Raw genomic sequence first — 14,493 nt, forward strand, 5'->3', positions numbered from 1 at the left:
CTGTATCCTGCTCCACACCCACAGAGTTATATATAACTGTAACAGTTTGTTCGTCTTCCTCACCACCAGACTCCAGCGTGCTTCACCCACGCAGCAGAGACCCTCTACGTGTCTGCCTAAGCCAGACTCTTCAGAATCTATACATTATTGACACGCTGCTGACGATTTTTAGCCATTCGGGAAAGCCAATCAATTTTCCACGTTCCCCATTCTCAACTCTCAAGAGTGTTGATTGCTTTTCCACACCTAATCTTTTCTTCCCCTCGTCACCGGGGCTTCTGCAGCAACCATACCCCTGCCTACTCTTTCTTTCTTCTTTTTGCAAAGTCTTTCTCTCCATTCCTGTGCAATTTTAAGCAAAAAATATTCCAGCAATGCTGCTCCTGAACAATGTGACCTGACTGCTCACATCAGGTGTAATATCCAGCTCTTTTCAGTTCTTCTCTTTTTCTTAGTTAAGCTCAAGAATGACTCTACACCATAAAGAGAAATAGATGGAAGGGCAGATAATTCTGGAAGACCATCCTAAGAATTGCTAAGACTTTACTGAATACTTTCTATCATTCTTTGGATGCTTATTATATTGTTTATATTTTCCCTTAAGATTTCAATTTTGATAAGCAAATACAATTTATTAAGACACTATGTTCTAGGAACTAGAGGAAAAATGCTTAATAAAAACAAAAGCCTAAACCTTGGGGATTTTCTAGTATTGTTATTGTAACTATATGCAAAGACAATGCCATTTGTTTTTAAAAATAATAATTTGAAAGATGTTCAGTGAAGGAAGAGAAGCTTTCTTGGAAAAGGTACACACAAACAAGATTTATTTAAAACAAAATTAAGAAAATACTATCTGGTAGTTTATGTTTTGAATTAATTTTTAAAAATCTCTTTCTTAAATATATGTTTAGAAGGCAAATGTATAAATTTTCATCATTTTTATTCATAGGAAAAGTGTAGGGTTTCATAAATTTTGCCACTAAACTTCCCTGACCTTTATAAATTCCCTTTTTTTCCCTTGTTTACAATCTGACTGAACTATAAAGGTGTAACCATTAACCAATCAAAATGAATACTAAAAGGTCAGTGCATTGCATATAACATAGCCGCTTTTCAAAACATGTGTAAGGCATTCAAATTCTGGCACATTTTTGTAAGTCCAAACTTGTAAAATAAATCCATGGTGACATAAATGAGACCCAGGCTCCTGGTAAAACCTGTAATAAACATGAGAAGAAAGCCCAGCTTCCTGTCTTTCCTTTTTTATTTTCATAAATTTAGTCTCCAAAATTCTAGTAAGGTAGGTACAGAAAGGACATGAAATAAACAATGTTATAGTTGTCATAAACTGTAACAGTCTTGCAAATATTTTCTAGGCTTTAAATTTCAATTTAAGAACTTCCTTAGATGTACAAATTAGCACCTGCACATATTTTGGAACTCTGTGTGGCTTTTAATAATTTCCTAATGGCAACTATCAATTTTATCAATAATTTGTAAATAAGTGATAATTATAAGAGGACATTTTGATTTCAGAAATTACCCCAGTGTGTGATCCAAAGAAGGCCAGTATCAAAGGTAAAGATTTCTTTTCTACATGGTCAACTTGACTGGAACAAATATTATTTCTATACAGTTTGTATCTTCAGTGTGTCAAGGAGAACAAGGAAATAATTTGTGAATTTTAACACAGTTTAAAAAATTGTTTTTCTTATTGCCAACATATTTTGACCATTCTGAAGAGGGGAAAAAGGTTTGGTTTCTTTAAGAACATATGTAAGCAATAAAATTAGATAGCTAAACATAGAAGAAAAAAAAATAGACTGACCTATTGATTAGGAGAAGGCCAAAAGCAAAGTCTACCAATAACATTAAAGCCTCCAAAGCCTCACAGAAGCAACGGCTGCTGTTTCTCTTCTGCATGGAAGGTGAGGTCGTGGAGAGAATGTTTGCCTACATGGCCTCACTTACAGAAAAGTTTTGAGAAGTTGGAAAAACTATGAGACAAGTAGGTATGATGGTTTGGAAATGAAACCATATACAGAAAGTATGTTATAAGGTGTTAGGATAAGCACCTAGTTAAGAGCCTACAGGCGGAAGCAAGAGGACGCAGACCAGCAACTGGATTTTCACACCTCTGTGGTCCTAAGAAGAAACTGAAGGCTGTGTCTTTTCAGATGTTTTAGGCTTTTGGGCCCCTTAGAGGCCCAGAAGCCTGTGGCTGCTAAAAGCAAAAGGGCCAGACCTTGATGAAGTAACAGGGCTGTTTTTTAAAACCCAGTAAACTTCACTGTGAGCCCCAGGTAAATTGTCACCCTCAAGACAAAGGGCACCTCAGTTAGAGAATGAGTAAGTCATGGCAATAAAAGGTACAGCATAAGGAATATAGTCAATGATATTGTAATAGAAATGATAATGTGATACATTGCAAATGTAACGAATTGCCATGATATCGTATGGTACAGATGGTAGCCATACCTGTGGTGAGCCTAGCATCACATACAGAGGTGGTGAATCACCACGTTGTACACTGGAAACTAATGCAACAGCGTGTGTCAACTGTACTCAAATAAAATAAATAAACAAACATTTTCACTAGAAGAAAAGACAAAGGGCACTTCAAAATGCTTAAACTTCCTGTTTCTCCAAAGATGGTTACAATTTCCTTTTAAAACTACCATGTCAGAGTAAGTAATTACTGCTTGATCTGCATTTGTGTAACTATCTTAATAGTTACCTTCCTATAAATCATGTGATATTTGGAACATTGCTCCTATCACTGGACCAACGTCACAAAATCTTTGAGACATGTAAGTTGTTTCTAACAAAGGCTGAAACGGGCTCACTTCTTCTCTGGCTTTGATTTGATTCCAATTCTAGACCTGATTCTAATTCAAGACCTTAATTCTAATTCTAAAATTTTTCTATATTTAAATTTATTAGTAAATAGAGTTGGCAATTTCCTCACATTTCAGCAAACTTTCCAGAAAAGCCTCACTTTGTACTTGGCCAAAATCCCATTGAAAACATAGCTATAAATGTGTTATGAATGGGAGAAAGGGAGTTCAGCCACCAAGAAACTATGAGGGCTTTCTGGAAGTCCGAGGAGGAGTAGAATCCCCCTGATAGCTTAGCTGGGGGGAAAGGGACCCACAGCTCTGAGTACACACAATGCTAGAGTAGCGGCGGTTTTTCAACTTAAAACTCTTGTGGATATAAGAACTGGGAAGAAGAGCAGAAATCAAGAAGATTGAAGAGTTACCTATAGAAACACCTATGTGTTTCCACAGGCTTCTTCCAACCTTTCCCTTAACCATGACCTTCATGCACAGGATAAGCCACAAAAATACGCTTAAAATAATGACACACTTTGTCCATGAGAGCCAGACTTGAGAGGCCAATTTAGTAACCATTTGTGTAACTTCTTATCAAAGAGCAAAAAGGAGCTAGAGCAGAGCACTGATGCCAGTGAGGAGAGATGTAGATCCAAACCAAAGCTGCCATCCAGCAGCCCCAAACTCAGTATCTCCGCCATACTACAACTCATTGTCTCATGAGCAACCTTCAGGAAAATGTGAGTGGGATCACCAAATCCACACAATTAAATAGAGTTAGAGGTTCTTAGAGTAGTTATAATGGAAATCTGTTCAATAATAGGGAGAAGGAGGGGATTATACCTATATTTTTAAAAGAAATGCTAGTTTTACTTGGACTGTGGTTGAAGGACAGAGGTTGGGGGCATCTCTATCAACCTCTTGCATAGCAAGGAATCAGAAAACATGCTCAGTAGAAGAGCTAGTTGGTCTTTTCAAAAAAGGTGACTGTTGAGTCTTAAAACAATTTGTTAGGGCAAGAAAATAGTTAATTTTACCACAGTAATTTCCAGATGAATTGTAAAGCTGAATGTTAAAAATACAATAAAAATGCGTTAAAATACAAGTTGACATTTGTATCATCATGGATGAGGCAAAGGCATTGTTAACGTGAACCCAGAGCTGGATCTCATAAGGAAAAGATCCCTACATCATCTAGATAAAATTTCAAATCACCACATTCCCATATGTTTTCTTGTTTAGTAAAATCATTTAAAATATCATTTCAGGTCGTGCCCTTGGTCGGGGGGCCGTTTTTGGCATCAAGGCCGCAGCACTCAGGATGAATGTAATTCAGATTGTTCGTGACCACTGGGTACATATACTTGTGCCCATGGGGTTTGTCCTTGGATGTTATCTAGACAGAAAGAATGATGAAAAGCTGACTGCCTTCCGGAACAAAAGTTTGTTGTTTAAAAGGGAATTGAGACCCAATGAGGAAGTCACCTGGAAGTAAAGGCCCCCATGACTGAATTACAGAATGTTCATATTTTAAAAATTAGGAGAGAAATAACACATTCATTGTTTAGTTTGAAGTGTGATTCTTTTTATGCCGAAGCCGTCTTCCACATTTCAAGTAATAGGCACACTTAGCTTAAAAATAAATTATTGAGTACTTGATTGTGTATTGATGTTAAATTTACAATTAGTGTTTCATTTTCTTTTCCTCATTTTAGACCATAGTACTATTAAATTGTGTAACCAATTTTTTCCTCAAAAAAATAAAAAAATAAAAAAATAAAATATCATTTCAGCATGATTATAAATACATCTATGTGTACACACATATAAATATGCATTACTTGCATAGAAAGAAAATGATTGAGTATTTAAGACATAATAAGGTCAACCTTATAACATATTTTTGTACATAATCATGATTTTGTGCATAAAAATGGTGTGGAAGTCCGAGCAGGGGGAAAAAAAGAGAGAAAGTCCAGTGAAGACCTAGAGTTGTACATGTGCGTGTCTATGTGTATGTGTGTGTTCACATGCATGCATGCTTACATAAGTGCTGACACCCTAGCCCTGGTGAACCTGATTTTGGGGCAGGAAATTAGGACCTGACATGGGAAGATACTCAGTATCCCTGTGGATGTGCCTCAACAGGAAACGGGGCACAAGAGCAGAAAGCTCCATTGTTAATCATTCAGTTTTAAATCAGGAAACAATAACTACATCTTATTATTATTATTTCCAACCACTCATTTTCTGGGTCAGTGACTGCTTGGGGAAAAGGCAGAGATTGATGGGTGGCTCAGTCAGTTAAGCGTCTGCCTTTGGCTCAGGTCATGATCCCAGGGTCCTGGGATCGAGCTCCGCATTGGGCTCCTTGCTCGGCGGAGAGCCTGCTTCTCCCTCTCCCTCTGCCTGCCTCTCTGCCTACCTGTGCTCTCTATCTCTCTGTCAAATAAATAAATAGAATCTTAAAAAAAAAAGAGAGAGATTGATGATTTACGTTGCCAAAAGCAAACAAAAATACCTCACAGGTTTATGACTTTTCCACAGGATCCAACATAATTATAAACAACCGTTCCAGAGCCAAATACTAAACATTTGAGAGTAAAGTTGTTTTTTGCATTACCTTTAGCTTTTATTCACTCATTAGAAAAGCAAAACAATTATTTTACTAATGGTCCTCTTAAAAGTAACCCCTATATGGCTTTCTTGGTCATTCCATACTTCTTTAGACAAGTGTTTTTCCTTAATACTGCCTTATTCTGATCATTTATTAAAGCATGTTTATCGCACTGATCTTAACAATGACTTCTATTTTTCTGGCCAAAACTAGTAATGAAAATAACTACATGCCCAAGAGTTATATGTTAGAGGTTTACCACCACCGCAGAGATTTATGATTATTTTTACATGGTATTTCTACAGAATCTCTTCACATTTCCCTAATATTTCACACTGAGATAATTGGGCTCAAAAGCATGCTCGGGTCATAAGATAAAAATAAGTTCTTTACTCCATTCCTAACTCCTTTGCTCTGTATTAAATTGTATGTGTTGTATCAAGACAAATGACTTGTCTTAACAAATGGAAGATAAGTCATACCAATTGACTGATAAAGTCATGTCAGAAACACGCTTACTAACAGAGAGACGTTTTCTTTAGCACTACATATAAAAATATTTATTAACAAATAGATATATATTATTTAGGTAATGCTGCCATAACAATTATAAGAAATATACATAGAGACTGATTTCCTCTTTAAATACAAATTCAACTAGAGATGCAAGTTCAAGTTTGCACAAACATTGGTGATAAAAATCAAACAAAACTTTGTGAGTATATGATGATATTCATATCAAAAATAAACCAGAATATGGTAAAATAAGCCCACTGACACTTAAGTGAATATAATTATTTAAAACAGATATAAAATCTTCTTATCCTTCATGTATTTATCATTACTTCCTGGAGAGAGTGAAGATATCCATAAAGAAAATAAAATATCAATAAATTATTTGAAATAAAAGTTTAAAGGCTGCCATGTTGCCATTTCACAATGATAAAGTTTTGCTCATTATGCACTTCCCAATAAGTACTTTATCCATTTAGTTATGGGTATATGAAATGGTGGTTATAGAACAAATATTTTGGTGATAGGCAGTTGAAGTTAGCAAATTCATAATCAGTGATTCAAAAACCACCTTTGTGATACCTATAATGAAAATAGGCATGAATGTTTGCATGTTAAAACACCCCCTCCCACCTCCCTGATTATCAGGGATAGTCTTCTGCCAATTATACCTGCCCTACCAAAATACATAACATTTTCTTTACTGGCAATCTCCTCAACATATACTATTCTCAGATTTCTCACAATACCACATACATGTGCATACGTAGATATTCTCACATACAAATGACCCTGTTACAATCCTATGATCCACTCCTACCAATCAAATCTGTTCTTCTTCCTCCTCATTGTTCCTTCCAAGTTTCTACAATATGTGGTATTCACTTTCTTATCTGTTCCTGTTTATTTTATTTTATTTTATTTTTTTGGTGAGTGCTGTGAATTGTGCAAGTCTGTTCCTATTTTATAACTCTTCTTCTTTATCGGTCTTTTTCCCACCTAGCTTTATTGAATCAGTTCCCCCTAAGACCAGTAATGATTATGTAATATTCAAATTAAATGAACAGTTTCTATCCAGGTCTTATTGGACTTAGCATTTGGTGCTCTTGAACACACCCTTCTTGTTCTCAAAGAATTCTATTTTCTATTAATATGTAGAAGACTACTTTACTTAGATTTTCACCTGTTTCTTTGACCATCACATATTAATCCATTTTTATAGGGTTGCATTCTTCACCCATCTCTTTAATAATTATCTTCAATAATCTGGCTTATCCCTTTTTTATTTTCTCATTATTCATTCTGAGTGACATTATCCATAACCCTAACTCTATCATGTCTAATAGGCTTATGTCTCCACAATCAATATTCCCAGCTCAAATGACTCCTGTCATTTCTAAATCCTCTAATCTATTGAACACATACGCCTGGATACTGTTCAGACAACACAAATTCTGCTTCTTTAAACATAATGACCATGTTCCACTCAAACTCTATTTGTGTAATACCTAGTTTTTTCTCCCTTACAAATAACTTCTTAAAAATCTATGATTATTGGACTGCTAATTTCTCTTCTTGGTTAATGCTACAGTCTTGAGTTTTATTCTCTCCAATTGACCTAATCAATCTGATCATGGATTGATCTTTGAGAGAAGACCCTTAAATATTTCCCACTACCTTTAAAATAAATTTCACACTATTTAGCATTGTATACATAGACACTTATCTTCTATGATCATCCCTTTGATTAACTTTTCCTTTAAATTACACCAATATTCCTGGGTTTTGTTGATTGGTAAGGTTCTTTTTTACCCTGATGCATTTCTTTATACTGAATCTCCTTCATGGATTGATATTCCTCACTGCTGTCTACCTGCAAAACTGCTAGCTGATCTAATTCACCACAAGATTCTTGGAAGACTTGCTTGAAATAATGGCCATCAATACTTCTCTTTGAATTTCCAAAATTTGTGTACCATCTCTCTATAGCCTCTATTTTACAGTACTGGTATTGTTGCTATTTGGGGGATAAGTCTACATGGTGGAAACAGCTGGTTGCCAACAGATATTCACTCTTTCTTTATTTCCTAATTTATAGAATCTTGTTACATTTGGGGCAGCTAGGTGCTAAAAATATTGATTTCCCAGGCTTTCTGGTACCCAGAGAGTTTCATTCGACCTGATAGACTTGTGCCAATGAGATGTGACCAAAAGTCAGCTTCGCATGGTTATAGGGAAAGAGAAATCTCAGCTGTTGCATGCCTTGTGTGCTCTTACTTTTCCCTTTTTTACTGGATCATAGAAACAATGTCCATGGATGAAACAACCATCCTGTAACTATCAGAAAGAGAGACATAGGTGAAAGAAGAAAGAATGGAAGGAAGAAAGCACTTCTTGTGTGATGGTATCCTGAAGCCACTACACTAAACTTGGGTTGCCAACTCTGACCCCTTACTTACTGAAGCCACCATAGTTGGGTTTCTGTTACAGGTTGCAGACAAAATCCTAAGTGAAAGAGTTTGCCAGTTGGAAAGAGGACGCTTTGAAGGCAGGGACTTTGTCCTATTCAGTCCTATATATCAATAACTAGCCCAATACCTGACACACTATAGATGATACATACAAATTTTTAACTGACTGAATAAATAAAAAAAAAAAAACAAGACAACTCTATAGGACTCTTTCTCCTAAAATCAGAGCACTGGAGGAAAATGTACAAATCCGAACATAAATAGACCTATAACAGCAAAAATTATCCACAGTCTTAGAAACTTCTTTCTCTTTAGGAGGGTAAAATATATTTTATGAATAGGAGAGTGTAATGAATTATTAGTTAGAATATTGAGGTTAAGTCAACAATTTTCTTATCCTTCAATTATCCTTTAGCCTGAGAAAAATAACACGACACTACTGTTGCTCAGTTCCAATTAACACAGCTGAATTGTTGATCCCTGTCAGTTAAATTACAAACTATTAAATGGCAAGCACCAATTTGCCTCTTTAAATTCTGACTGTTTGAAAGATACCTGGGGGACTTTTTTTTTTTTTCTTCAGAGCGAGTTTTAACTATCTATTACTATTGGAAAGGAAAGCCTGTCCAGCTATCAATGACTAACTATCCTTAAAATAGAGTAGGAGAGGGGCGCCTGGGTGGCTCAGTTGGTTAAGCGACTGCCTTCAGCTCAAGTCATGATCCTAGAGTCCTGGAATCGAGTCCCACGTCGGGCTCCCTGCTCAGCAGGGAGTCTGCTTCTCCCTCTGACCCTCCCCCCTCTTATGTGCTCTCTCTCTCTCATTCTTGCTCTCTCAAATGAATAAATAAATAAAATCTTTAAAAAAAATAGAGTAGGAGAGACAGAACAACTCATGGAAGCTACAGAAGGGCCCCTTGAGAATTACAGCAAAACATGACAAGTCTGATTTTTGAGTAGACCTTTCTTGTCATGCAGTTAATAAGAACTTGCATTCAAATTCAACAAGTCACACCATGGGTAAACAGAAATGCTTAGGACTAATAGGAACACAATTTCCTTCTATTACCTGATGTTCAGTCTGTCATTATTTGCATATGTTTTGGGGTGGTCATAGCTCATGTGCTTAAATTGTAAACTAGCATGAATCTTGCATTTTTCTCTTTTCTTCAACTCTCATATTTGAAACTATTAAAAGCTGTCATCCTGTAGTTTTGCTGGTTCATATAACTGGAGTAGCCTCTTTTTTGCTGATCACCTTGTTATATGGTAACTACCTCCTAAATAAATTACCTATATATGTTTTCACTTTCCCAGTGGATTCTCTCTGTCAGGCACGTTGATGTCCCAACTAAACTCTTCCAACAGGATCCTGGTTGGTATCCTGCTCCTACTCTCAAACACAATCCCAAGTCACTGCCTAAAAGCAACTTTGCCAGATCAGTTTCCTCCTGCAGCCAGTGTAAATTATACCTGTTGCAAATATCCTAATGTCACTCATATCCTAAAGCTTGGAAATAGCTCCCCAATCCCTCTACAGATAAAGTTGAAAGTTATTATTCTCCATAGTATCTGCAAGATTAGGCCCCTCTTTCCTTCTCACTCTCGTTTCATGCCAACCTAAGTCTTTGTGTAAGATATTTTTTTTTTTTTTGCTTCAGACGCACCATTGTCTCACTTTGTCCTTTACAAGTGTTATTTAACATTCTTAAAATGTGCATGTTTTCAACTCCAGTATTACCTGACTCAGTTGCCTTTCAGATCCCAGGATTTGCTCTTACAAAAAAAGTTGATAATATACACACACACATATATATAGTATCATACATATATAATATACATATACAATACACACACACATACACACACACACACACACACACACACATATATAGCATATGTATGTATTTTTAGAGAATCAAAGTCCAAAAAAGGAATAGTTAGCAAAAAGATTTAGACAGAGGCGTAACTGAAGGCCAGACCTTGGATAGAGTAAGAACAAGCAGGAGGTGTTTACAACAGTGGTGAAAGGTTATGAAGATCAGGTGATAGAAGCATTCGTGATGATAGAAGTTTCTAGAAAGAAAACAGTGAAAAGGCAAAAATCAAGAGAATTTGAGAACTGTGCGATTTTGAGCATCTGCTAGAGCAACCGTGTGGAAATGATGAACTAAGAAGGATCTTTTAAATATATATTTCATACTGGACGTGTACACCAGAAGCAATCTGCACAACATGGTTATCAGCCATTTGAGAATTAAAGTTGATCAAATTTGCATGTCTAGAAAATAAGTGATCTTGGTATAGAGACTTTGGTAAAAATGATATTAAAAGACAACAGAAAGACAGATGATAGCAGAGGAATGAGAAGGATGTTTGAGAGGCAACAGGAGATCCAGAGATTAGGACAGGAGATGCAAAGGAGAAAGACGTTTCTGCAGATAGATTTAGTTAAGTATCTGATACTACAGAAATTTGTCTGGACTAGGACTGAGAAGAGCCAGCATGATAGTCTACGACCACATGTGAGAAACAAATTTCATCAGAATGCTGAAAATTAATCCCATATTGTAGAGTTTATTAGGAAGGTTTATGTGATCCTAGAGCAGGGATATGAGTACAGAATATGCTAAGTTTTTCATTTCACAGAAAGGCAGACACGAGAAGATGTGGTCCAGAGCCCAAAGGCCTGTTGTCAACTTTCAGTACTACGGCCTCCTCTGCGTGTAGGACTGGGCCTCTTGATTTTGCTGAGCGTTACGTTCCCCAGTGCCCAAGAAGGATTAGAATACTGCTTTCTCCTTGCAGTGTTATTGTCAGGATTAAATGACTACTGATACATGTAAAAAGCAAGGAGAAGTATCTGGAAGATCATAAATAATCAATAAGGATTTGTTATTATTACTGTTATGTTACTGTAACCATATTATCCAGGATATGGTGGATATAATAGGTAGTATTCTTTATTGGGAAGCTTCAAATGGAGGGATTTCAAGAAAATAGGTAAAGAAGCAGTCAACAGAACATAAGCGGTGACAACTGTCACCCACAAAGGGGTAACTAATGAGCAAAGTTGATGTGTTGGGGTAAACAGGTTAGATGCAGGGATTAGCTTCGGAAAGAGCAAAGTATTATCTAACCGCAATTGGAGGGCCAAGTACAGAATAGGTTAATAGGTTGCAACTTTCATATGAAGGAGGAAAAACAAAACAACTTGACAGAATTCATGTTGGATGGATTTAGTCATTTCAGGGAAGAAATCTGCTCATGCATAGTGTGATGAGCCTTTGGTGATAACCGCGTCTGAGAAGAGAGAAAACTGTTTAACCAGCATGCTGAGTAATAAAGGAGATATTGAGCCATGGAGGTGATTTGACTATTTGTCTTATATCTTACCCTCTATATTGCCTTAATCCGTAAACTTTCATGTTCATACATGTGTACACTTTGGGCTCTGCAATATGTCTTTTTTTTTCAATCTATAAAAGAATCTATGAAGAGAGTAATAGGGACTTTTCAAAGAAAGATAATCATATTTTCTGGAATATTCTATCTTGAATTCATGGCAATTTTAACTATCAACTTTAAGACTAACGAAACCCAATAAGTGGTATATTAACTTTTCAGAGTAATGTAGTAAAAAAAAAAATTGCCCTCATATTATTTTGAAAGTAAGACTGCACAGTTAAGAACTTTCTGATATTGGGATAATTTGGCTATTTTTTAAAAATATGGTAAAACTACACATATCAGGAGAAACAGTCCTAAGAAAATATAAATTAACACAGAAATATTTTGTCTCATGTATTTCCCAGGTATCTTGCCAATTTCGATAAAAAAGATCTTAGCTCCCTTTTGATAGAAATAAAAGAAGGGGTTATGTCTTATACCCAAACATGTCTAGGAATCAGCTTCCCTGAAAAAGGAAGGTGGGATCTGAGGTTGAGCTTGGAAAATAAACAAACCAAATGTGCCAAGTTGATAGGACATGGGGCATCCTTCTGCTTCTTTACCTATTTTTCACTTAACAACTTAGGTTTATTTCTGAAACTGTCAGTAAAAACTACTAAATAAAAAAAAAATGGTTTCAATTCCCATTCAATTAGAATGGGAAAAATCATGTGTTCAGTCCCAATTCAACATATCCAAACAGATTTCACAGACAGAAAAATAGATATCAAGTGAGAATATAAATATGTTAATATAGGTAATAACACTTAGAAAAAAGTCAAGTTTGTACATAGCCTAAGTTATTAGGAGGGTTTACTGTAGTCCCCAATGAAGGACTATCACTTCATCACTTTGTTGGAAGGTGATGGGCAATTTTAATGCAGGCATTTGATAGTAGAATCAGAAGTGTTTAATGATAAATTTCTTCATCTGGAGGCTTTGAGACTAGAAGATCCTAATCAGGAATATTTTGGCATCTATAACAGGAGAGTGAAGTCTCTGGGTCAAAACTAATGTACTGCAAAACATGAAAAATAGCAAACATACACAATTACCTAAAGAGTTACAGACCCAATACCTCTTTGTTTATGTTTGAAATGTTATTCATCTCTATAGCCTATCTCTGTTCACTTTCATTTTCCCTTCATCTTATAAAGTGCTTTAAACAATTTATTCAATAACTCTAGGACAATTTTTCACAATTCTAGCCACATATAAAATTGTTGTAAGCATTTGTTCTGAGTAAAAAAATTCTAAGTTGGAATGTGTATCAAATGAAGAGCCTCCATTAAGCACCCATCATACCCTAAATCTATTTTTTTATCTGATAATGTGAAAGAACCATTTATTTTCACACATATGGCTCAAGTGAGATTCTTTCTTCCCTTTCTCAAAATTTAATTTAATCCTTGGTTTTCAAATCTTGTATCTACTGTGAATGCCTGTTGAGATTTTTTTGACTTTTTTAGTTTTCCAAATTGGGAGTCCATTTTTTTTTTCTATTGATTGTTAGGATGTCTTCATATATTTGGACCTGGGACCTTAAACTGGCACAAGCATTTTGGAAAAAATTATTAACATTATTTACTAAAGTTAAATGCATATATAACTTATGACCAACAACTCCAAAATAAACACCTGTATGTCCACCAGCAATAAAATGAAATGAAATTATCTATACTTATTCAATAGAATGCTACATAGTAGGGAAAAGAGTAAGTCACTGGTATATAAATATAGATGGATTATACAGACATAATTTTGAGTGAAGTAAAGACAGTACCAAAATTGCAAATACTATACACCTCCATTTATATGAAGACCAAAGTAGGCAATATTGATCTATGGTAACAGAAGTTAGAATCATGGCTACTTTGGGCACCACTGATTAAGAGGGGAGTGAAAGAGATTCTTTTGGGACTCTAAAAGTGTGCTAGATCTTACAAATGCATATTTCTGAATTTATTATGGCGAGGCACTTAAGATTACTATATATAAGTCATACTTCAACACAATTTGTTCACTTTTGTTGACATCAGTAAACTACCACATATAATATGCAGTTATTTGGAATAGTTCCTGATTCAGGCACTTCATTGATTAGAAGCCAAGCAGAAGCAAACATTAATTCCAAAATATAAAGAATATTTTTCAATGACAGATGAAAAATGTGTGGCACTATAAAATATAGAGAAGATTAGAATGCTTGCTTTCAATGTTACTTTTGTATTTTAACAATAGTTGAACTAGCTTACATGTGCTATTCCTAAAAATACTCCATAAATACCAAATGAAGGCGTTAAAATTAAACCAAGTTACATTTTTAACAGTTAATTTACAATGCTCCACGATTTTCCTTAATAAACAATTTTATGCTAGAAATAAGCAAGTTTCTGTATTCACATTATCTTTACCCACAAGCATTTAAACAAATAGCATTGATTACTTGCAAATTACAGATTGTGGATTCTGAGCTCAAAACTAAAGCTCTAAGGATATAATTCAATTAAAACGATCCATAATTGTGAATTCACCTCACCAGTGCCCCAAGACAAGAAGCTCTTTCTCACATCATCGTGAATTATTTTAATGATCATGGCCTGCG

At 35.4% G+C, this 14,493-nt stretch overlaps 2 protein-coding genes across 7 annotated transcripts in view; one reads left to right on the plus strand and one right to left on the minus strand.

Moving 5' to 3' along the window:
- The window catches only part of GPC5 (glypican 5), a 1,333,521-nt gene that overhangs the window by 712,129 nt on the left and 606,899 nt on the right, over positions 1-14,493 (minus strand). The gene's annotated exons all lie outside the window — the stretch shown is intronic.
- LOC141373041 (NADH dehydrogenase [ubiquinone] 1 beta subcomplex subunit 1) lies at positions 4,112-4,411 on the plus strand. Its single transcript, XM_073894281.1, has one exon. The coding sequence runs from the start codon at positions 4,159-4,161 to the stop codon at positions 4,330-4,332; it is 174 nt and encodes a 57-aa protein (XP_073750382.1). The 5' UTR covers positions 4,112-4,158; the 3' UTR covers positions 4,333-4,411.

Source organism: Callorhinus ursinus, unplaced genomic scaffold, assembly GCF_003265705.2.
Source record: "Callorhinus ursinus isolate GAN/ISIS: 27379988/994484 unplaced genomic scaffold, GSC_fseal_2.0 scaffold7, whole genome shotgun sequence".
NCBI classification, from domain to species: Eukaryota; Metazoa; Chordata; class Mammalia; order Carnivora; family Otariidae; genus Callorhinus; species Callorhinus ursinus.